The sequence below is a fragment of the Citrus sinensis genome, chromosome 3, assembly GCF_022201045.2.
Source record: "Citrus sinensis cultivar Valencia sweet orange chromosome 3, DVS_A1.0, whole genome shotgun sequence".
Classification (NCBI taxonomy): Eukaryota; Viridiplantae; Streptophyta; class Magnoliopsida; order Sapindales; family Rutaceae; genus Citrus; species Citrus sinensis.
The window spans coordinates 14,576,752-14,602,560 of NC_068558.1; the positions used below are offsets into that span (position 1 = coordinate 14,576,752).

The window sequence follows — 25,809 nt, forward strand, 5'->3', positions numbered from 1 at the left end:
TTTCTCTTTTTTCTTCTTCAAGCAGTTCGGCACCTAAAAAATGGCGGGCCGTGTTGAAAATGTTGATGGTTTGGCACCACCCACCTAGAAGGGTGGTGCCAACCATGACTTTGACATTCTCCCACTTGGAGATTTGATTGAGGATCAATTAATCTCCATACCATCCTTTTTGTTTCGCCATTGTTATGTTGCTTACGTCTCTGCTAGGCCACATGAGAATCTACTCCAAACAAACTTGTCAATATTGATTTATTTGGTCATAACATCTGCTAAGTTCTCCTTTGTATGGATTTTCTGTAAATCCATATTTCCATCTTCCACTATTTCTCGAACGAAGTGATATTGAACTCCTATGTGCTTTGTCCTGGAATGAAACGTTGGATTCCTTGCAATGTGAAAGGCACTTTGACTGTCACAAAATACAGAAAATTTCTCTTGTTTGTGCCCGAGCTCCTCCTCTCTATCTCTATCTTCAGCCCAATTGTTGTGGGTGGCGACCGATTTACTATATAATAGGCAGTTTTGGTTGCTTCTGCCCAGAATAAATTGGGTAGACCCGCAGTCCTCAACATAGCTCTTATTCGTTCTGTAAGAGTCTTGTTCATTCGCTCTGCCACTCCATTTTGTTGAGGAGTGTTTGCTACTGTGAACTGCCTCTTAATACTTTCTTGCTTACAGAAAGCATGAAACTCGCCGTCTGTATACTCGCCACCATTATCTGTCCTCAAGCACTTAATCCTTTTGCCGGATTCAAGTTCCACCTGCGCTTTGTATTTTTTAAACACTGGAAATACATCTGACTTTTTCTTAATTGGATACACCCAACATCTCCTGAAATAATCATCAATGAAATTCATCATATACTTTGCAACTCCCATGGATATGTCTGGTAATTCACAAACATCAGAGTGAACTAAATATAGAATGCATTTACTTCTAGCAATAGATCTACTGAAGTTTAATCTATGTTGTTTACTTGTAATACAATGCTCGTAAAATTGTAAGCTTACTGATTTGAGCCCTGGAAGCAATTTTCGCTCAGAGAGAATCTCCAAACATTGTTCCAACATGTTGCCAAGTTTGAGATGCCATATCATCATTGACTCTTCTTCATTTGATGCAACACACGCATCAGTTTCCTACAATGTTTCCCCTTTTAGCATAAATAAATTAGCACAGATCTTTTCGACCTTCATCAATACAAGTGTGCCTTTAACAATCTTCGTAATTTCATTCTCCCCATGAGTTTTGTACCCATGACTATCCATTTTTCCTAAAGACAATAGATTATTCCTCAAGCATTTGACATGTCGTACCTCTCTAATTGTGCGAGTACCATCAAATATTTTTATTTTGATAGTACCAATGCCAATGATCTCCACAGCATGATCATCTCCTATATATACAGATCCTCCTAAGATAGGTTCATATGTGTGGAACCATTCTCTCTGAGAGGTCATATGTCAGGTAGCTCCTGAGTCTATAAGCCAGACGTCAGATAGCTATTTTCTGCCTTCTGAACAGTTGTTGCCTTACTGTAGAGAATTTCACTATCATCCGAGGTACTTGCTACACACCCTTGAGCATTTGATGACTCATGTTCTTTACATTCTTTTCTTTTCTGGTTATTCCAACACTCTTTCTTGACGTGCCCTTTTTTGCCACAATTGTACCATTTAACATTCTTCTTACTTCTTGATTGTAACCCACCATGATTGTGACTCCCATTGGGGCCAAGTTCTGTTGATCTCTCTCTTGTTACCGATAGTGTTTTTGCATACTGTGAACTTGCTTGTCTGTCTTCTTTATTTTTCTGCCTGCTTTCTTCATTTAATACGGAAGCGGCAACATCGTCGAAAACTAGATTGTTCGCTGAATTGTTGTTTGTAAGGTTGATAATGACTTAATCATAAGAATCTGGTAGACTTTGAAATAGAAGCTCTGTAAGTACATTTTCCTCTATATTATAACCCAACGTTGTGAGTTGTGAAAATATAGTCTTTAAGGTGTTGATGTGGTCAGTCACTGATGTAAATTCCGCCATTCGAAGAGTATAGAGTCTCATTTTTAAGAAGATCTTGTTGTGCAGCGACTTGGCCTCGTACAATTTTGTGAGAGTATCTCATATTTCCTTTGCTGTCTTTTTCTCTGCCACACTAGATAATACTGCATCCGCAAGTGCCGAGTGTAGATCAGAAATGGCGATGCCGTTTATCTTGTTCCACTTGTCATCAGTTATCTCCGTGGGGTTTTCTCCAATTGCTGTCAAGTAATTATTTTTCCTCAATACAACTTTTATCTTTATTTTCCACAACGAAAAATAATTTCCGTTGAACTTCTCAATTTCGTATTTTGCTGCCATTGTTTTTCACCAAAAACTAACTTTGCTAGGATTGGCTCCCACCGTTTCACGTGAACAGTAATTGTACATATGAACAGAATCGTATACACAAATAGTATCATATACGTGAACAATATTGTATACATGAATAATACCGTATATGTGAATAGTACTTTTACGTGAACAATAGCCCAACTCTAAAAAATACAACCTAGCTCTGATACCACTACTAGGAAATTGATGGGTGAAGGAATACCACAGCTAAAATTAAATTGGAAGAAAATAAAGAACAAACACAAAAGAGGACACCAGAAAATTACGTGGTTCGGCTTTTAGCTTACGTCCACGGGCGAATATAGAAGGAAAATATTTCACTAGTGATATGAAGATTACACGTATTGTAATATTTTAGCTCACTTCCCAAAACCCCAATACACCAAATCTCTCACTCACTAATTACAGAAGAGTATTAAGACTCTTAATTTTTCCTCTCTGACAAAAGATTAAAAACTGAAGAATGGGATGCCGAGAGGGGAATTGAAGCCTTCTATTTATAGGCTTCATTTCCCTTCCTTTTTTTAATAAAATAATACTATTAATATTTTATTATTTTTCCTTTCAAATCTTTCGGCTTCTTCTTTCTTCTTTTGTTCTTTTTTCTCCTTTTTCTTCTTCAAGCATTTCAGCACCACCAAAAATGGCGAGCTGTGTTGAAAATGTTGATGGTTTGGCACCGCCCATCTAGAAGGGTGGTGCCAACCATGACTTTGACAGGATTTTAATTTGAGAATTCGCGTAGCATATTTTTTCATTATTAGGAGTTACTTTGATAAAGGTTATTTAAGCATTAAACTATTATAATTAAGCTTGTATGTATTTGAGTTCTTTGTATGTAAATGACAATTATATCAATGTGTAATGTAAATTGAAATTTTGCAAATGCGGCTTCAATTGTACAGTTTAGAATGTGAAAACAACTATGTAAATTTTAATCTAAAAAAAACAGTTAAAGCATGGTAATTTTAAATTACTATTTTTTTTCTTTTTACTCATGCAAAAGATGATGGTTCTTATATAAGAACAGTCGTCAAAGACCTATATAAGATGACTATTTTATATAAAACCGTCATTAAAAATTGACATTTAATGACGGTTTTGAAGAAAATTGTCATTAAAAATATATGCTAAAGTGCTATTGATGATTGTTATTTAAAGAACCTTCATTGACTGGTATTTTTTAATGATGATTTTTAAGAAAAAACCGTCATTAAAACTCTTGAATATATCTCAAATAATGACTGTTTAATAAAATAACCGTCATTATATGTATACATTTAATGACGGTTTTTGAAACTTCATAAAAGGTGTACCTTTTTTAATGTCATTGCCTAAGATGACAATCTTATGTCTTTTAAAACCGTCATTAAAGATTAATTTTGTAGTAGTGAATTTTATACAATAGAGTTTTCTACAAAATGAGAAACATAACTGTCAAATTTGATTGTGGCTATATTCGTGCTCTGTATGAACCAAAATGTAGAATGATTTATTTATTTATTTAAAAAGAAAAGACTTGGATAACTCTAAGTTGGCATCAATCCCAAAAACTGCTAAAACGTGTGGAAAGACAGGATATTTTTAATAAAATATATTTTAAATAATTTATATTAGGCAATTCCTCAGTTATGTTTACGTAACTTACAGTGTAGAGAATCCGAGAGCATCAAATGTGTTTTAATTTGAATCCATGTCATGATACTTATCAAAAAGTAGTAACAAGGAGTCAACCACCTGAACTGGTTATTTTTAAGAGTGATAGGCTACTTGATCAAACGATTTTAAAGAGGATTTGCAAAGGGAAAAATATTAAAAATGAAGAGGGAATAATAAAATTGGAAATTGAAGAGGGGATCGTGTAGGGATTTTTTTACGAAAGGAAAAAATGAGACCGTAGATTGCCTAAATGTTTTTTTCATCTTAGCTGTTTGACTGCTTAACAACCATCGACAGTAACCGAGTGCTTCTTCTTCTGTCTGCGGCTTGTTGGCTTGGCAATCAAATGTAGAAGCCGGTGCCGCAAATGAAGAAGCCGCAAATGTTGAATTTGACAAATAGTGATCAGCGCCAAAAAGTTTGAAGGAAAATGGCAGTTTATGGCTTCGACATTAAAGAAGCCACGAGAAGGAAAAAAAAGAAGAAATTAAAATAATAGACGATTTTGGCTATAAAAGGGGAGTTCCCTATAAATTGTAAATTAATGCCCATTTCGTCAAAAAAAAAAATCCATTTTTTTTCTTCAAATCGTTTTTTCTATCAAGAGCAAGAAGCTGAGAGTTTTGAGAGCTCAAATCATAAACTCTTGAGAGTTTAGTGATTAAGCGATTGGGTGTATTGGGTTCTAGAAAGTAAGGGTAAAATCTTACAATACTTATAATCTTCTTTGCACTAGTCAAGTTTTATCCTTCTGTCTTCGCCTATAGATATAAGTTAAAAGCTTAATCATGTAATTTCTAGCGTCCTCTTTGTATGCTTATTCTTTATTTTTCTCCAATTTTATTTTAGTTGTGGCCCTGCTTCACCATTAATTTCTTAATAGTGGTATTAGAGCCAAGTTGGTTGTCACAGTACTATTCACGTATATAATATTGTTCACACATATGGTTAGTATTCACGTGAAACGATGGGAGCCAATCTTAGCAACGGTAGTTTGTGGTGAAAAAAAAATGATGGCAAATACGAAATTGAGAAGTTCAACAGAAATAATTCGTCATTGTAGAAAATAAAGATGAAGGCTATTTTGAGGAAAAAAAAAATTGCATAGTAACAATAAGAGAAAAGTTTATGGAGATAACTGATGATGCCAAGTGGAGCGAGGTAGACAATAATGCAACTACGGATCTACATTTAGCACTGGCTAATGAAGTGTAGTGAGGAGAGAAAAAGATAGCAAAGAAAATATGGGATACTCTTACAAAATTGTACGAGGACAAGTCTTTACAAAACAAGATTTTCTTAAAAATGAATCTTTACACTCTTCAAATTCATACAATCAACTCATCATTAATCTAATAAACAATAACCAAATAGACAGTCTAGTCTTCGGCAATGTTGCAACCTCTATATTAAATGAAGAAAGCAAACAAAAAAAACAAGGAAGGTAGGCAGGCAAGTTCGCAGCAACCAAAAGCATTATCGATGACTAGAAATAGATCAACAGAACGTGGCCCCAGTGGATGTCGCAATCATAGTAGATCAAAATCAAGAAGTAACAAGAATGTTAAATGCTACAATTACGGCAAGAAAGGGCACGTCAAGAAAGAGTGTTGGAAAAATAAGCAAAGGAGAGACAATGAAGTTGAGTCATCAAATGCTCATGATTGTACGGTAAGTACTTTTGATGATGGAAAAATTCTCTACAACGAGACAACAATTCTTGCAGAAAACGGGAAGCATTTGGCTGACATTTGGCTTATAGACTTAGGAGCAACATGGCACATGGCCTCTTAAAGAGAGTGGTTCCAAAAATATGGACCTTTTTAAGAGAATATGTGTTCATGGGTGACTTGGAAATCTTTGGTATTAGTGTTGTCAAAAGAAAAATGTTTGATGGTACAGTTCGCACAATTAAGGAGATACGACATGTCAAAGGCATGAAAAAGAATTTATTGTCTTTAGGACGAATAGAGTTTCTTGGACGCAAAGCTCATATAAAAAATGGGATGTTAAAGGCGTATTTGTATTGATGAAGGTGGAAAAGATCGGTGTTAATTTTATTTATGCTTAAAGGAGAAACACTACAAGAAGATGATGTGTCACGCCAAATGAAGAAGAATCGACAATAATGTGGCATCTCAAACTTAGCCACATGTCAAAATAAGGTTTAAAGATTATCTCTGAGCAAAAGTTGTTTTCGAGGTTTAAATAGGAAAACTCATCGTTTTGTGACCATTGTATTACAAGTAACATAGATTCAAGTTTAACAGATCTAGCGACAGAAGTAGAAGCATTTTTAATTTAATTCATTCTGATATTTAGGAATTGCCATATATATTCCTGAGAGGTGAAAAGTACTTGGTAACTTTCATTGATAATTATTTCAAGAGATACTACACGTATCCAATTAAGAAAAAGTCATTCATGACAAAATAAATGATCGAGAAATATAATTATAGGTGACAAAAATATTTTGTAACTAAAACACAGGTGTAAATTTAGGAAACCATCAATAACACATAATATTAGTCTCTAAAGCTATTTCGATTTATTATAATTTTAAGATCTCGTTTTTTAGTCGTAGATGAGTCATTATGGTGACAAAACTAAAAATAGTAACTCAAAGTTTTGTCTTAGACAACTTTGAATTTTTTATGACCAAGTAATTTATTTCCTAAGGCATTGACAAAATAAAAAAAAATAGTAGTTGAATGTAGGGGTGGGCAAACGGTTCGGTTTTTGCTGACCCGAACCGAAAAATTTTAGTTCGGTTCGGTTCGGTTATATGAGTAAAAACCGAATGGTTTAAAAAGTACTGTACCGATTGGTTTTTGTTCGGTTCGGTTCGGTTAAAAACCGAACTGAACCGAAAAACCGATTGGTTTGGTTCAATTTAATTAAAAAATATTTAAAGTGAAATATGTAAATTTAAAATCAAATTTCAATCACAAAAAATCAAAACCCTAAATTGGAAATCACAAATTCATGATTGCATCTATACTGTTGCCCTTGCCTCTCTCCCTCGCGTCTCTCTCTCTCCTCACGGCACAGCTCCTCAGCGGCGGCACCACTCCTCGGCAGTATCTTCCCCCTCTACGCGTGCATGGTGCGGTTCGGCTCAGCCCCTCTCGGTCTCTTCCTCGCGTCTCTCCCTCGCCTCACACCACGGTCAGCGCTTAGCACAGCCCCACAGTAGCAGCACAACCCCTCCCCTCAAGCACAGTGACGCCGTTGTTAATCCTCGCACACGGTCATCTTGGTTGCTGCAGCTGCAGCCTATAGGTGTCTTTTTTTCTTTTAAATTTATGCCATGGCCCGTCTGTTTTTTTTTCCTTAATAACTTGAGTTTTTGGGTCCATGGTAATGGTGTTGGATCAATACCCAACATCTCATTCTACCTCAAATCTCAATCAATTTCAAATCATTTTCGTTTTATTTTATTCTGTTTGGGTCTCATAACATCGGAGTACTCGTTGCAAGTTAGGAGTTGGCTAAGTTAAAGCATCTGTAAGGTACATATGCTGCTTCAGCTAACCCCGAACCTTGCATTTTCATTGCTTTTTCTCTGTAAGTCAGGATACGTGTGCTATTTGCTTTGGGTGTGTATGTTACAGTTGTTGTAACATAGCAACATCCTGCAAGTTAATATTATATGCATGCTCTTAACTAATTTTAGTTTCTTGTTATTTTAAAATCATCAAAACGGAAAATGTTGTTACTGCAGTTATACAAGTTAAAATAAACTTATAATTAAACAGAAATGTTGAATATTTGCTAAGCTGAATATTGTGATTAAATAGAAATGTTGTTACCGAACCGAATTTAGGAACCGGACTGAACCAAACCGAAATATTTTGGTTCGGTTCGGTTCAGGCCCCGAACCGAACCAACTATTGCCCACCCCTAGTTGAATGTTTTATTTTCACTAATTTTAACCAACATATTTTGTTATTACTATTTTATCTAGATAAAATTTTAACTCCCGTGACTAGACTTTTCCATATTTCTGTTTTTCAACAATTTATAAAATGATCGGCTAGAACTGAACACAATTTCTAAATGAGTAATGGTAGAACCACAAATACTTTGTAGAATTTATATATGTAACTTGATCACATCAATTTGCATAAAAAGGGATTGTCTGACTTTTCAAATAATTCTCTCATCCACAATCCTTTGTATAGACAAATTTTTCTAACTTGTTTGTAATCTATTATTATTTTGACAAATTGGCCAATTACAAGCCTTTTAATTTAATTTTATTTAAAAATATTTAGCCATCTCAAAATTCGGGTAGCTTATAATTAATTTCCATTACTACTTTGTCATATGTGCGGGGCACTCTTTTTTTTTTTTTAATTGTATGCGACATACTGAATTTAGTTTATACATAATTACCTATAATAAAATGTAATTAAAAGGTTGGACAAAATTATTTTTTAAGTATGTATAAACAATTAATTGGTCTCGCCAAATAATAATAATCGGTATTCAACCAAAGGTAAGACAAAAAAATTCCTCTTCCTTGGGTCAAGCAAGACAAAACAATTCCTAAATAGTTAATTTTCATAATTTCAGTTAATTTTTATGTATTAATCTAAACAAATGAGATTTTATTTTCGATGTAGTATATTTTGAAACTCTAAATGCATTATTCTAACTTTATTTAAACAATTAATTTATTTAAATCTTATTCAATTTTGAATTTGATCGGTAGTAAAATTATTTTTATATTAATTTTTTTTATTTAATTAGTTTGTGAATTTGACAAAATTATAAAATTTTAAACTAATTTGCAAAATGGTGGATTAGATAAGTATTGGATTAAATCCGCATTTGGTTTGGAGACACATGAATTTGACTTAAATTGAATTTCACCAATTTGTGGATTTGATTAGATTGACAATTTAAAATCCGTAAAATTATTAATCAGATATAAATTGATGTCTAATCTATAAAATCTGATCTACAAACACCCAAAAAAAACCTTTAAAAAAGTGTTCTAAACACTTCAAAACCATTGATTTGTCATATTTATTTCTATTTTCCTCAGCACGAAAAGTTAATTTGTTTTTATTTTTTTGCTTTGACCACAAGAGGCCTAATCAACTTTGTATACTAAATAGAAAAAAAAAATTGCATCTCTAAATTTATTGGAAAGAAGAGTACTGAGAAAATTTGAAACGGTAAATCAAAATAATAAAGTTCTTGCTCTACATATACTATATGGCATGAATTCTGAATACTTGCGATAGTAATGCATACTAAATTTTGTGTAAAATGATATTAGCACCATGCTGTGGATATACAGTTACCCCACGAGTAGGAGCATGCATATAAGTTGGTGAAAGCTGGAAAGTGAACTTCTGCAAAATCATTGCTAAAGCTAATTTCGATTCCAACAGAGCAAAGTTTTGTCCAAGGCAGATTCGAGGACCCCAACCAAATGAGAAGAATGAAATTTGATTCTTCGATGCCTTTGAGACTCCTTCTGAAAACCTATCTGGGTTGAACTTTTTTGCATCATCGCCCCAGTATTCATGATCATGATGAACAAGCATTATTGGCAATGAAAGTAAAACTCCAGGTGGTATAACAATTTCTCCTAGCTTAATCTCCTTAACATTAGCTCGAGTAAGCAGAGGTGCTGATGAATATAACCTCAGTACCTCGTACAGAATTTGGCTTACCTGCAACAGAAAACAGAATCATTTGGGAGGGGAAAAAAAAAAAAAATTAGTTAAGGTTCTAAATTTCACTGGATTTCCGGTCTTTTGGTTTGCAAAATAAGCTATCACTACTAGTTAATTTTAAACTTTGATTTTTTAAAATATTACGTACATATATAACAAATCCCTTCCCATTCCCTGTATAAGAAGGATTTTGAACCCTCGACATTTTTGTAGGTTTTATCATTTCCAGTAACCAACCCTCATTGCCATAACTACTGCACAATCTAAGTACCTTGTATAGAACTCAATTTTCTTACTTGCACCATACACTGGAATTATTTTTTCAAACAAGGAAATTCTTTGTTCTTGGTGACTGATAACAAATTTATTAAGGATAATTAATTGTGAAAATCACAGAATATAATTCTGATGTTGTGGGACGATGACACAGTTCTGTTGGCACCTCCCAAGATTTTCCCTAATTTATGTGGCTTCCTCTATCTTTGATAGTAAAATATTGACAAACACTGGTCAGGTTAAGAAATTCAAGTGGTATCAATTTAAGGAGAAGTAGTTTTCAAGTGCGGATGTTTGGATATCCCAAATTCCAAATTTGATCTATCATTAGAATAAAAATAATTCTACCCCAGCCTAGAGTCCTAATGGTAGTTCAAATTTATATTTTGTAAATCCAGACTTTGACACCTGAAAATTAACAAGAAATTGAGTCTTCCCAAAATTTTCGACAAATTAGATATTTAAGTAAGAGTAAGATTACTTACTACTTTCAACTGGTTCAGCTCTTCAAATTTTGGTTCTCTATTTCCAAAAACTTGACAAACCTCTTCCCTTGCTCGTTCTTGCCATTCAGGATGTATGCATAACAAAACCATTGTCCACACAAGCAATGATGCAGTAGTTTCCTGCCCAGCTAGATAGAACAGCTTGCACTCTTCAATCACCTCTTCAATACTCATTCCAGTTTCCTTCTCCTGAATCTCTTTGTGATTTGATTCCATCAATATACCCAATAAGTCACCATTATTGCTGGCTTTTCCAACTTTCAGAGCTTCCTTTCTTTTGTTAACGATACCTTTTACCAGTTCTCCCATTTCATTGTGGTTGCTGTTCAATTTTCTGTTCAGTTTATTAGGCACAAACCTACCAATAAACCATTCTCATAATTAAGTGCAAGGCACGTGGAAATTATTGATACGCTAAAACATTTGATAACCCTTTTCTACACTATAATGATAAGGATTCTTTTTTTAGAAGACCACTTTTAATCTTATGCAGTGCTATAAACAAACACATGATATAAGATCTTTAAAAAACTAGCACAGCTCAGGTCACTAAGAGTACTACGGGGAATAATTTACGTTGATTAATAATTAAAATTACCTCCATCCTGGAATATAAGCAAACAATGAAGCTTGAGTTACAAGATTAATTTGTTCGCTTAGGACTTCAAATATTTTTCTTCCTTCTTCAAAGTTACTGCCGAATGCTGTTCGAGAAATCACATCCGCTGTCAAAGTTTGAATATGAGGCCACACATCTAACTCACAGGACTCATCCTTGAAAACGACATCTCCCATTTCCTTAGCATGTCGTTACAGCTCTTATGAATTGTAGGTAACATATTCTTTAAAAAGAAAAAAAGAAGAAAAGAAATTGTCAAACATTGTCATTGGTCATGTAACAATATGAATATGCATATTGAAAATGGTGTGTGTTTGTGTGTGATTAAACGAAGTATAAAGGTGAAAACGAACCTTCAACTTATCATGATGGAAAGCTGGAGTGGCGATTTTTCTAACTTTAAACCACTGTTCACCATCATAGCCTACCATCCCAGTGATCAGCAACTTCGCAAGTGGGCTTCTCAGCTTTTTAAAGATATCATGCTTCAAAAAGATTTCCCTTATCATCTTAGGGTCTGTGATGTTTAAGTTTGGTCTTGGACCCATCCATATGAAGGAATTCTTACCTGTAATTTTAGCAATTAGGGTTACGGATTAGAGTCTTTCAACTTATCATGTTTTTGGTTTTCATTATTCTTAGAAAAAAAACACAAAATTTATTTTATTTTATTTTATGAAAAGGACCCTTTAGTTTTTTCAATATTTTTTTCCTTAAGTACGCATTACCATTCTTCCAAGATGAATATTTTTAAAACGAGTTAAAAGACACGTAATGCGAAGAAAATGATTTTTAAAAACAGGTGAACACCATATTTTATTTATTTATTTTTAAAAATAGAAGTGCGTTGAAACTTAATTCAATTTTTTAGCCCTTTCTCAAATTCAAATTAAAGGAGAAAAAAAAATGCTACAGAACTGATCCACCAGGTGGCATCAACGCCTTGTTAGGCAAGTAATATCTTGAAATTTTGCGGTCAAAACTCATCCACAAACACAGAGAACAAAAAACTAAAAAATGGGACAGCTTCTCGTATTTTATTATTTTTCGTGGCTGCCTCGCATAAGCACAGACGTCATTCATATGTCTGCGTCAGTGTATCAGTATCGTTATCTTATTTTGTCTTATTTTTTTAACATGTTTAAATTTATTAATTTTTTTGTAATTAAAATTCTACATTCACCTAGATTAATGCTATTTAAATACAGTCTCAAATTTTATTGTCATGAATATGAATGGAGAGACAGAAAAATATATTTATTCTAACTATAAATTAAAAAAATAATAATAATAGTCAAAAGAAGAGAAAGAGGAGTCCTAAAATTCATTATTAATATACATTAATTTTTATAGTTGGTTATAAATAATTTTCGGTCAACTAAGAACAATATAAAATTTTTTTTTTTTAATTATTCTTAAAAAATTTTAAATTATATTTAATATAATTTACATCTACATACTTTCAAAAAAATAACTATTTTATTGTCATTATAAAAGACAAAAAAAAAAAAAATCTTCAGAAACAGACTTGGTTGAAAGTTTCCAAAAACCATTACCTTCTTTTCTTTTTGGTCCCTTCTAGGGATGGCAAAAATCCCCACGGGGACGGGTACCCTCGGGGATTTTCCCCATTCGGGGAGGGTATGGGGATAATTTCATACCCAATTTCTTATTCGGGGAGGGGACGGGGAAATTTTTTTACCCAATTTCTTATTCGGGGAGGGGACGGGGATGAGGTGGAATCCCCATCCCCTACCCATTTCCCCATTTTAATTTTTAATTTAATTTTAATTTTTTAAAATTATTAGTAAATAAATTATAAAATTTAAATTATAAAATTATAAATATTGGTAAAAATAAAAAATATCAAAATATTTATATTATTAAACTTTTAGGCCTAATTAGCTAATTAAAGTTCTAAATTTTTATTTAGGACATTAAAAAGACCGAGTAGATTCTATTAGCCAAACATTTTTTTTTAATTTTGATATTCTTTAAATATTTTAAACTTAAATCTATTTTTTATTTAATTTTAGATGTTATAATTGTCCACAACGAATCACAATTTTAATATCTAATCTAATCTAATCTAATATTTACTTTTAATTTGCTCCGATTTAACTATTGTGTTGTAAAGGGAATAATTCACATTTATAAAGTGCCCACGCCACCATTGAAAAAGTTAATTTTGAATCTAAATTCGATTTTATTTGTAACAATTTTGTATTAGACTATTAATTTGTTCATGATAGTTTGTAAAATAAGTTTGTATCCCTTGCATGTTGCGTTACTTACTAATTTAATGTATGTGACTTTTGTAATAAATATTAATGTAAGATATATTTCGAACTTTATTTTTATTTGAATTTTTTATTTTAATATGATTAACTCAAAATAAAAAAAAATGTATTAGTTATTCGGGGATCGGGGACCCTCGGGGATCCCCTGTTATTATTCGGGGAGGGGATGGGGATTCTCTCAAGTAATTCTGACGGGGACGGGGAGGGGATGGGGACATACGCAAAATATCGGGGATGGGTACGGGGAGATCGGTCCCCTCCCCTCCCCTCCCCATTGCCATCCCTAGTCCCTTCTCCCTTGTGGAAGAATGACTCATTGGTCCCTACCATTCTTCACTTTTTAATCACTCTTACTTTCATGACATAACTATGATTTTAATGTTAGAAATTTATTGTTGAATACTAACATGACTTTTGACATAAAAAAAAAAAAATCATATTATACCGATAGAGTGAAATTAAGATAATAACTGTAAAACGGTAAAAAAAAACTTTTTTTAATTACGCTTTTAACATTAAAGGTGTAATAAAAAAATAAAAAAAAATTAAATACTAAAGTGATAACAATGAGAAATATAAATATTGACAACTTATGTTCCGTTCTCTTTTTCCTTTAAAATTAAAAAAACTTGAATCTTATTTAATTTTATTGATATATAAGCAAAATAAAATTATTACCAAGTAAAGTTGAGTGAGATAAATTAGTAGGAAGGCTTACCAAAATTGGTGATGATATGATAGTGGAAAGGCAGAATTCGCCGGGCGATATCGTCGGAGAGGCTGATGGGTCTGCTTTTAGCTTCTTTAGTGGTCTGGGCAAGCTCTTTCATGTCTCCGTAAAATACTTTGTAGGAGTTTCCGGAGAATCCTTGCTTTCTGAGGAACTTTTCTAGCTTCTTTGGTTTTAGCCATACCCAATTCAGTAGCATCCACCAGGCACATGCTACGGCTAGAATAGCTGTAGAGAAAGCAATGGAGAAAGGCACAGTCCAAAGTGCAGTCTCCATTTTCATTGAATAGAACAGAGAGGAAACAGACAGAGAGAGGGAGACCCCTTGCTATATATCTTGATTCTTGATGAAGCCTCTTGGAAGGCGATTTATTATATTCCTCATTTTAAAATATCGGGATATCCAATTCTGTCGCGTTTGTGGGTCCCTCATCGTGTCTCTTGCGTAGAAATGATTTATTAGGAAGAAGAAGAATTTGAATCTAAAGAATTTGAAAATTCCAAAATTCTTACCCGTCCCTCTCACTCGCTTATTTTCTCCGTCTCTCTCTCTCTCTCTCTCTCTCTCTCTCACCCGATCTGTCTCTCTCACTCACCCACTAGCAAGCTGTTTCTCTCAGGCTGTCACTCACCCACGAAACTTGTTGTCACGCCGCGCCCATCGTTGACTAGCCATCATCGCTGTCACGCCATGCCCATCGCCGACCAGCCCATCACCGATCATGTCGCCGACCAGCCTTACTTGAAGGTGTGCTTGACGATTTTGGACCTTTTTCACCTACCTAGCTAATTAAATTTAGCATGTTGAGGAAAGTTTTGATTTATTGTATTTATATTTTAAAATTATTAGAAATAAGTTATTTGAAATGTAGATTTTGTTTGAATTATATATGATTAATATAATTTATTTTTCATGATATAAAAATGAAGGATTTGAAAAAAAAACTACAAAGTCGAAGATTTTGAAGAATTAGATGAACAACAATTTAGATGGAAATAATAAAAAAACTGATAATGATGTGGATGTGAAACAAAAAAAGTATGACGTTGTTTGATAAACACCATTATCTTCTTATGAGCCAAAAAAAGAAGAATTAGATGACAACAATTAAGGTAAGATTAAACTACTTACTTAATTATTCTACAATTAATTTAATTTTAATTTTAATTTTAATGTATCTTTTTATGGATTTGCAGGATTCAAATGTACAAACACCATTATCTTCTGAGGTGGATATTGTAGTCCCACCGCAGGAGAGCAATAAGGATCCAGTAAGTTTTATGTTCTTTAATGTAATATTATTTAATTTTTTTTAATTTTTAATGGTCACTAAATAATGGTCATTATTTAAGAACATGTGATCATATACCAATTACAAGGATATGATATTTATCCATCGTTTCCTTTTGATTCTTACATTGTAAGTTATAATCCAGTTTCTATATTTATGCTTAATTAATTTTATATTTTCTGGAATGTAATATGGTTCTTATTTTGTACAAACTAGCAATCCCATCTATGTCCTTATTCTTCATCTTGGATATCGTATAAAGGTTCTCAATAAGGGAGTTTTCAGCAATTGCTACTTCAACAAAATGATAATGACAGAGAAGTTTGGAGCAGACTTAACAGATTGATCATTGACTTATTCTTTTGTTGTATAATTTTAGTTGTGTTTTGTGTAATAGTTGGTTGGATGATATTACTCTAATGCTCAATGATTGAACATGGAAATATTTTGAAGGTTTTTTATCCATATATTCAAAGGTTGAGTGTGTCAATAATCATTACAACAATAAGAGTAGATCATATAGAAATGCCAAATTAAGCAAAAAAAAAAAAGAAAAAAGATACAATTTTATCTTAAACAAATGTTTCTATGTCAATCTTCCTAGCTTCAAGCCTAACTGAACCAGGCAATTGGTTGTTCATTTTCCTCTCATAATTGTAAGTATTGTATGCTGATTCGGCATCCAACAATGATCTGTAAGATTGGAATGAATCAAATACATATTAGCAGCATAAAGAGAAAAAGAAAAGGATGGATTCTATTTTTCAAGGATAAAAATCAAATACAAGTCACGTTTGGTTTGATTTTAGAGGAGGGTTAATGAAGCAATATATGCTTTATAGAAAATAAAGAACCTTAGAATGAAGCTGCAATTACTGGATTAGCAGAAGAAAACTAGGGAATTCTATGTGGTAAAGAACTTAACAATGCAGCTAAGACCAAAAACAATTGCCTCAACTAAAGAATTCACTGAAACGTGTGATATATCAAACTACCCAGAATATGTTTGAAGAACAACTTGAAAATCTTAATACACACCATATATGCAAACTTTAAATACCAAAAAAAAAAAGAGTGCCAACAGACGTAAACATTATATAAGCAAAAACATAATTACAACCAAACCATAAGCTTTAACATTTCACAAAATATCACACTTCAAATAACTTATTTCTAGTAATTTTAAAATATAAATAAAAAATAAAAACAAATACTTTTCTAATCAAAGTATCACATACAAGGTTTTGTAAAGGCCGTGTCAAAAGAATTTCTTTAACTGATTAAATATACTAATTTTAGGTGACAATAATCTAATAATATTAAACTAAATTAACTTAATTTCCCGAAAAAAAATTCAAAAAACGCATAGAATTACGGATCAAGTCTAATTAACAATCAAACGTAGTAACCCAGATGCATTTATGCCAAAAAGAATGTTCATAAGAGTACACAAAACCACCCAAAAAAAATTATAAAATAATAAAAGCAACAGCTGCGATAGATTTTGCCAGAACAAGAAACACAACAAAACAAAGAGAATAAATCAATCAAGGGCATAAATAGATTGAACAAAAAAGGGCAAGATCAAAGAAGAAACTGACCCACGACACTGGATCCTCCTAAGCCCAGCGTCATGGTTGCGGTTTTGATGATGCGTTAGCTGAGATATGAGTAAAACATTGACAGTGAGCTTGTGGGTGAGTGAGAGGGGAACGAGCTTCGTGGGTGAGAGTGAGAGCCGAGAGGGACAGAGCGGGTGAGAGAGAGGGGGTGAGTAGGGATGGTAATGGGCACCGCCCGCAGTGGGTTTGCCATTACCAAACCCAAACCCGCACAAAATTTAAATTATCAAACCCACCCGCAACCCGCAGCGGGTTTTAATTTTTTTTAAAAAACCCACCCGCAGCAGGTTTTAACAATTACCAAACCCGCAATGGTATCCGGCGGATTTTTTGCGGGTTTTCGTATTTAAAATCACAAATGTTTAATATATAAATTTATAATAATAACCTCAAATTTCATATAACATACTCAATTTTATATTTAAAACAATGTAAATGAAAAATTAAAATTTTCACATCAATTCAACACAAATTCTCAAATTTAAGTATAAATTACGCAAATCTATTTAAAAAACACAAACTAGTATCTAAAAATAATAATTACATTTCATATTATCATTTAAAACAAGCTCCAAGAGAAGATATTCATTTCATTCACCACCATAAGCACCCATCCAACACAATGCCTATAATAATAATTAAGATTAATATTTTTAAATACTAATTCGAAGGGAAATGCCTTTAGTTTTCTTTAGGTTATAATTTTAGAATAGGAGATGGGCCACATACACACATACACAACTTTGAGCCTTTGGCTATTTGGTAATTTGATTAATGACATTATTTTCTTTATACATTTTTAGATTAAAAATTAAATTAAAAATATTTGGAAAAAATATTGCGGGTTTGGTAGATATCCATGCGGGTATCCACCGGATATAAGGTTAATACCAAACCCACCCGCATCCATGTGCGGGTTCTAATTTATAATACTAAACCCACCCGCAATGGGTAAAATTACCCGCAACGGGCGGGTTTTGGCGGGTTTGCGGGTACAATTGCCATCCCTAGGGGTGAGTGAGGGGAGGGATAAGAATTTAGATTTTTAATTTGTTTTGATTAGCTTTTATTAATTTTTAATGGTAAAATTTGTTTTTAATTCTCAAATCTAAAACTTCAAAACGGCACACAAGCATGTCGTTTCTGGCTTCCCTCTGTAACGAGGGTAGCCGAATATCATACCACAGCTACACCTAATTATTTGATTCAGTTATGGTAAGAGATCTAATAACTAAGTAGTTGGATCCAATAATTAGACGCAACTGTGATATAGTACTACAGTTGTACCATAGTTAAGTCCTACATATAAATAAAAGAAAAGTGATAATATTATTTTTGTGTTATCATAAATATTTAACAAACAAATTTGGTGTTCTCAATAAGACTCACCAAATTTATTACTGTTTGTGGACACATCTCCTTGGTGCGGATGAAGTGGAAGAAGTAGACATCGAAAAGGACAAGGAAGACGAAGATGAAGAATCTCTTCAGCCACCAAAACAAGAGGAAGAAGTGAACTAGAAAAATGGAAAATTTCTGTTAAAAACTTCCTGGCACCAGACGCTGCTGCTTCTATTATGATTCTTTGGTCCAATGCACTAAAAGAATTGACAAGTTAGCCATTAATTTTTAATTATATTTCACAACTTTCATTTCCAGTTAATCGATTAAGTCTAACGATCCCCTTTCGATTAATATTTATTATCTCATCATATAACCTTACTATAACAATATTTAAAATACAATAATTAAAACACAATTCTGGCGAGTTCTTCAGTAGGACTCATCTAATTTAATATTGTTTGTGGACACATTAAATTTGTTAAAATGTCAATTCCTAATAATCGAGTGCAACACTTTAGTGTGAAAGTATTTATTCTCCAAATGATGTGCTTCTCGATGAATATCAAACTATGTACTGTTATTAGTTATTACATCGGCAAGTGGCACCAAGGAGCTGTGCTTTGAAAATTTTTAAGCCTTTATATCATTGCATAGTCAAGGTAAATTGATGGAAACGCAATTTGTAAAAATTGATTTTTTATCCTTCTACTTTCCGTCAATTTAACTTGGCTGACTAAAAAAAGTTCATTTGACAACCACTCAGTGGAGCTTATGTTTGTGCATGATAATCACTACATTTATTAGATCTCCTTCCATTTTCCGTGTGCACTTCACCATCTAAATTTCCACTACTACAAAAATTTAAAATAATAACCCATAAGTTATGACGGTTTTTATTAACAACTGTCATTAAAAATATTTGATGACTGTTATTATATAAACGGTCATAATATCTAGCATTTACAATGACGGTTCTATTCTATAACCGTCATTAAATGTTACTTTAAAATATAATTTTACTTTTAATGAAGGTTATTTAAAAAAATGGTCATTAAAAATTTGAAATTTATAATGATGGTTCAATTATATAACCGTCATTAAATGTGAGCTAAAACATAATTTTATTTTTAATGGCGGTTATTTATAAAAATGGTCATTAAAAGTTCAAGGTTTATAATGACGGTTCTATTATAAAAACGGTCATTAAAAGTTCAAGGTTTATAAGTTCAAGGTTTATAATGATGGTTCTATTATAAAAACGGTCATTAAAAGTTCAAGGTTTATAATGACGGTTCTATTATAAAAACGGTCATTAAAAATTCAAGGTTTATAATGACGGTTCTATTATGTAACCGTCATTAAATGTGAAGCTATTACTTTTAATGACGGTTATATTTAAAAACGGTCATTAAATTACTACTACAAAAATATAAATACGACTCATGTATGATGACCGTTCTTTTTAACAACAGTCACGAAAAATATTTAATGACCGTTATTTCAACAACAGTCATAAATGTATATCCTACAATGACCGTTTTGAAAAAAACCATCATTATTGGAGATATTGGATTTTTTAGTTAATTAATGACGGTTAATATTAAAACAGTCATGCTAAAACATGATTTTCCCTTATTTTCAAACACTTGTAGAGGCGCTCACGTCATGTCTTTGGTCTCTCGCGGCTCTTCTTTTTGCTTAAGCTCTCTTTATTTTGCTTGAAATGGGTCACTCTCCATTGCCGTTTTGCTCACTTTACTTTCATAGACCCATTCACTGGCTTATTCCACTCTATTAAATTTTATAATCGCTCTCCTAGACCTGCTTGTTATCGCTCCTTCGCTCTTCTCCATGGTCATTGCAGGTAAACTCTTTGATTTTGGTGGAATTATGTTTGATTCTGAGGGTCAAGGCTAGGGTCTGGGTATTGTGATAGATTTTGAGGGTTAGGGCTAAGGCTCGGTTTTTGGGTTATGGACCCCTACATTAAGTAGAAACCTTTGATTACTTTTATATTTTATGTCTCCTCTTCTTCTTTATTTATTTTTTAAAAAAAATTTTGGTGATATGAAATAGCTGTTAAGGATAAAATATATGAATTGTGAATTTTGGTTAATGGTAGAAAAGGAAGCAACATGAATGATGGACAAAGGAGAAAGATAATAGGTTTCTAGGAGCCCTGAAGCTATACGGCGTCTTGGAAACATATAGAAAGTTAATCTTTTGTGGTGTGTTTTTCTTATTTCCTTTGTGAAGGCATGTTCCTGAAGTTATCCATTTTTATTCAATTGGTTTTAATTTATGGTTTAATTTTAGCATTATAAAGTTGAACTGGTTGGATGTACATATTAGGAATCAAATGAAATGATGTTATTCAGTATTTTTTACTTTATTGGAGTTTTGTCTCTTCTTTTTTTTTTCTATATCTTACATGGTGTAGTGGAGAACATATGGGGGCAAAGACCAAAATAGTTTCTATTTTTCAGTAGATTGCAATATTTATTTAGGCTCTTTTATTTTTATTGGCAGTGATTACAAAGTATTTACAAAATTCGAACAAATGAGTCTAAAGTTTAAGTCGCCATGTCAATAGAGAAGGATAATGCAATCCAGCCATGCTATTATTTGTATTAAGGTTGCTTGTGTTCGGTAATTAGAATTACCTTTAACTTGTATTAGAACATGACCAAGTAACCTTCACTTCAGTACCCTTGCACGGACCAATTAGATCTTTACACAGTGTTTAGAGCAGGCTTGCCTTTGAATATATTAAATACAACAATATTGGCTGCAGTAGTTCAAGTTTGCTATTGAAAATATTGTCTTGTAGATTTGAATATATAAAAATGTGTCTGTTTTAATACAAGTTAATGTAAATTATTTTACTAGAGAGAGAAAATATTGTTTGTGATTTTACAAGGCAGCCTAAACTAATTGAGAGAGCTATTGAATTCCTAGAAAGAAAAGAAAGAAAAATAGAATGGAAGGTTTCCCTTACTGAGAAGCTTAATAGTTATTTAAAAAGATTAGTCCTTAAGCTTTTAAATGAAATATCTCATCATTCACTTATAGTTTAATTCTAAGACATATTTTGCAGGGTTTGATGTTAACTAGATATTTGTAAAGATTTCATTTTATATTTTGATAATCAAATTATTTAGATTCTTTCTAAAAGAATGCTTTAGAATATCAATTTCTGAATGTTGGATTGTCAAATTCTATTTGTTAAAATTTTTAATTCTTTGTTCAAAATTTTCCCTTTGAAATGATGGTTCTTTAATATATTCATGCGTAAGCATTTTGATTAGACACATGTTTTATATTTGAGTTTAAATGACTTTAAAGGGCCAAGATTTGAACCTTTAGAGAATTTTCAACTAGTCTTTGTTGGGTATCCAATATTATAGTAAACCAAGTTATCATATTTATAAGAAATATTGCATGTGCGATTGTGGGAATTTTCTGTAAGTGATCATATTTATGAGAAATGTGATTGTAAACATAAAATCGAGATTGAACCAATGAGTGAAAATGGTGATACTTGGGAATTTTTTAAGGCTTTGCCTTTTTTCTTTACTTTAAAAGCCAATTTTTTTAGCTTTACCTTTGATTTGAATTTTTTGTTTCTGTTCTTTGCAGCCAACTAATGAAAATGGTGATACTTGGGCTGCAATAAGTATTGATTTAACAAGAACTACATTGGTAAGCCTAGTTGCAAGACAAGAACTGCTTTGCAAAGCGTGCTTTGTGTATAATTCTGAGCAAGGATTTAGTTTTTGAAGGGCAAGCTTGCTGGCTCGGTGTAAATGTTCCAAGTGCAAATACCACCATATGTAAGCACAAAATATAGTCTCTATTTGTTTTTTAGTTTCTATATTTGTTTTTATAATTATATGATACTGGATTTGTTAGGAAATTGATGGGTGAAGCAGGGTCACAGCTAAAATGAAATTAGAAAAAAAATAAAGAACAAGCACAAAAGAGAACACCATAAAATTACGTGGTTCGGCTTTTAGCCTACGTTCACGGGTGAATACAGAAGAAAAATATTTCACTAGTGATATGAGGATTACAAGTATTGTAATATTTTAGCTCACTTCCCAGAACCCCTATACACCCAATCTCTCGCTCACTAATTACACAAGAGTATTAAAACTCTTAATTTTTCCTCTCTCACAAAAGATTGAAAAACTGAAGAATGGGATGCCGAGAGGGGAATTGAAGCCTTCTATTTATAGGCTTCATTTCCCCTCCTTTTTTTCCAATAAAATAATATTATTAATATTTTATTATTTTTCCTTTCAAATCTTTTGGCTTTTTCTTTCTTCTTTTGTTCTTTTTTCTCTTTTTTCTTCTTCAAGCAGTTCGGCACACAAAAAATGGTGGGCCGTGTTGAAAATGTTGATGGTTTGGCATTGCCCATCTATAAGGGTGGTGCCAACCATGACTTTGACATTCTCCCACTTGGAGATTTGATTAATGATCAATCAATCTCCACACCATCCTTTCTGTTTCGCCATTGTTATGCTGTCTACGTTTCTGCTAGGCCACAAGAGGATCTACTACATACAAACTTGTCAGTATTGATTTGTTTGGTCATAACATCTGTTAGGTTCTCCTTTGTATGGATTTTCTGCAAATCCATATTTTCGTCTTCTACTATTTCTCGATCGAAGTGATATTGAAGTCTTATGTGCTTTGTCTTGGAATGAAAGGCTGGATTCATTGCAATGTGAAAGGCACTTTGACTGTCACAAAATACAGATATTTTCTCTTATTTGTGCCCGAACTCCTCCAATAACCTTTGTATCCAAATAGATTCCTTGCAAGCTTGTGCAGCTACCATGTATTCTGCTTTTGTTGTAGATAGAGCCACAACGGTCTGTAGTTTCGAAACCCAGCTTACAGCTCATCTTGCAAGTGTAAACACATAGCTAGTATTGGATTTCCTTTTATCAAGGTCTCCTGCAAAATCTGAATCCACGTAGCCCCTGACAGTAAATTTTGATCCTCTATAACATAATGCAACATTGGAGTTCCTCTGATGTATCTCAGAATCCTCTTTACAATTTTTCAATGTTCTCCACCATGATTCAGCATGTATGGACTGACCGCTCCCACTGCTTGTGCAATGTCTGGTCTTGTACAAATCATAGCAAACATTAAACTTCCCTTGCTGATGTATACGGTACTCGAGACATCTCTTTCCTCTTTGCTTCATTGCCAGGACACATACTTAACGATAACCTGAAATTAATAGGAAGTGGGGTAGAACTTGACTTACAATCTTGTATATTGAAGCGCCACAAGATTTTCTTCAAGTAGTTCTTCTGAGAAAGCCAAGTCCTCCTATTATTTCTGTCTCGGTGAATTTGCATTCCTATAATCTTATTTGCTGATCCTAAGTCTTTCATTTCAAGCTCCCTAGCCAATTATGCCTTTAGTTCTTGGACTCGATATTTGTTGGGGCCTGGTACCAACATGTCATCCACATACAACAGTAAAATGATAAAATCATTATCTTTAAACCTCTTGTAATATGCACAATGGTCTATCCAATGGTCTGAACTGAGCCGATGTATCCAAGGCTCATGATGAAGGAATCAAATCTCTTATACCAACACTTCAGCGCCTTTTTGAGACCGTATAGAGATTTATTCAACCTGCAAACCAAGTTCTCCTTTCCTATTTCAGCAAAACCTTCTGGCTGGAGCATATAAATTTCTTCTTTAAGTTCCCCATGAAGAAATGTAGTTTTTACATCAACTGCTCTCATGTAATATAGGGAACCACACAATTGAGAATGCTTTGTTGGATTCAGGAGCTAGTATAAATTTGTTACCCTACTCAGTATTTATGAAACTTGGACTGGGAGAATTACACCCAATTTCAATGGTGTTACAGCTTGCAAATCTGTCCACAAAAATACCTCGTGGTATTGTTGAGGACGTGCTTATCCAGGTAGACAAATTTTATTTTCCTATTGATTTAATTGTAATTGACACTCAACCAATCCAGGATTCAAGGAAGCACATCCCCATTATCCTAGGCCGACCTTGCTTGGCAACTGCCGATGCTCACATTCAATGTATGACTGGAAATATGCAGTTGTCCTTTGGTAACATGGCTATGGAGCTAAACATCTTCAACATTGCCAAGCAACCTCACAATGCAGATGATAGAATTGTTCATGTGGATTTAATAGAAGCATTAGTTGATAATACTTTCCTTTCAAACCTTAGTGATGACCCTTTACGAACATGTTTAACTCATTTTGGTTTTGATTTTGATATTGACAGATCAGTCAATGTGGTCAACGCTCTACTTGAGTCAGCACCATCCATGGATACTAATAAATAGAAGTCAAGAATTGAACAACTAACACCATCAGAGAAGAAACTCAACCCATCATCAGAATCACCACCGAAACTCGAGCTCAAACCATTACCCAACACTTTGGAATATGCATTTTTGGGAGAAGAAAACATTTTGCCAGTAATCATCTCATCATCCGTAAATGACGAACAAAAAGGTAAGTTGTTGGATGTTTTAAAAGAGCACAAATGAGCATTATGATGGACCATAGCCGACATAAAAGGTATAAACCCAATAGACTGCATGCATTACATTCACCTTGATGAAAATGCTAAACCTACTAAGGAAATGCAACGTCGGTTGAACCCTAACATGAAAGAAATTGTTAGAACTGAAGTCCTTAAGCTATTAGATGCATGTATCATTTACCCTATTTTTGATAGTTCATGGGTCAGTCTTGTGCAAGTTGTCCCTAAAAAGTCAGGAGTCACAGTAGTTACTATTGTGCAAATTTTATTAAACTCGCAAGTGCACGAATCTATTGTAGAATAGACTAATGGTGACGAGTGTCGATCCCACGAGGAGGTGGATTTTAATTGTGTGTAGAATTAATTTTGTAAATTGGTGGTTGGATTTGTGGTGAAAATGATTTAGATTATCCTAAAATTGGAATTGAAATGGCGAGAATAAACTCTAAAATTGGAATTGAAATGGCGAGAATAAATTGAAGAGAAATCTATTGAGATGACGTACTTGGGTATCTGGATCCGTATCAACATGCATCATGGGCTAAATAATCTTTGTTAATGCCAATTAAATCATGAGGGGGGAATCCACACCTCATGAACCACACTCTAATCAATATGGTGCTAAGGGCTTATCCTGCCAAATAATAATAACCTTGTACTAGGGGGCCGGTGAAACCAAGGCGATACTAGACAAGATTAGTATTATTTGTCGATGAGAAGTCAAAACATCCACAAAAATTAGAGGGGAAGAGAAAGTAAATTTACCAAATAAAGCCCATGACACATGTTGAGACTTTACCTTTAACCCAA

At 33.2% G+C, this 25,809-nt stretch overlaps 1 protein-coding gene and 2 long non-coding RNA genes across 5 annotated transcripts in view; 1 reads left to right on the forward strand and 2 right to left on the reverse strand.

The window, feature by feature from the left end:
* Positions 1 to 9,223: 9,223 nt before the first annotated feature.
* LOC102611083 (cytochrome P450 CYP72A219-like) overlaps positions 9,224 to 25,809 on the reverse strand; it is a 66,601-nt gene continuing 50,015 nt past the window's right edge. The window contains exons 4-5 of the mRNA XM_052436285.1: positions 10,509 to 10,887; positions 9,224 to 9,744 (exon numbers count right to left, since the gene is read on the reverse strand). Of these exons, the coding sequence (XP_052292245.1) occupies positions 9,319 to 9,744; positions 10,509 to 10,887 (805 nt within the window). The 3' untranslated portion in view covers positions 9,224 to 9,318. The remainder of the gene's footprint in view (positions 9,745 to 10,508; positions 10,888 to 25,809) is intronic.
* On the forward strand, positions 14,303 to 15,931 carry LOC112496837 (uncharacterized). Of its 3 annotated transcripts, none has more exons than XR_008052795.1 (3): positions 14,303 to 14,926; positions 15,376 to 15,599; positions 15,687 to 15,931. It is a non-coding gene; the product is annotated as an uncharacterized LOC112496837 (long non-coding RNA). The 3 variants fall into 3 exon arrangements; XR_008052794.1 differs by having other exon boundaries at positions 15,376 to 15,450; XR_008052793.1 differs by having other exon boundaries at positions 15,376 to 15,931.
* On the reverse strand, positions 15,914 to 17,255 carry LOC102612046 (uncharacterized). Its single transcript, XR_008052791.1, has 2 exons — positions 17,072 to 17,255; positions 15,914 to 16,163 (listed from the first exon to the last, which is right to left on the reverse strand). It is a non-coding gene; the product is annotated as an uncharacterized LOC102612046 (long non-coding RNA).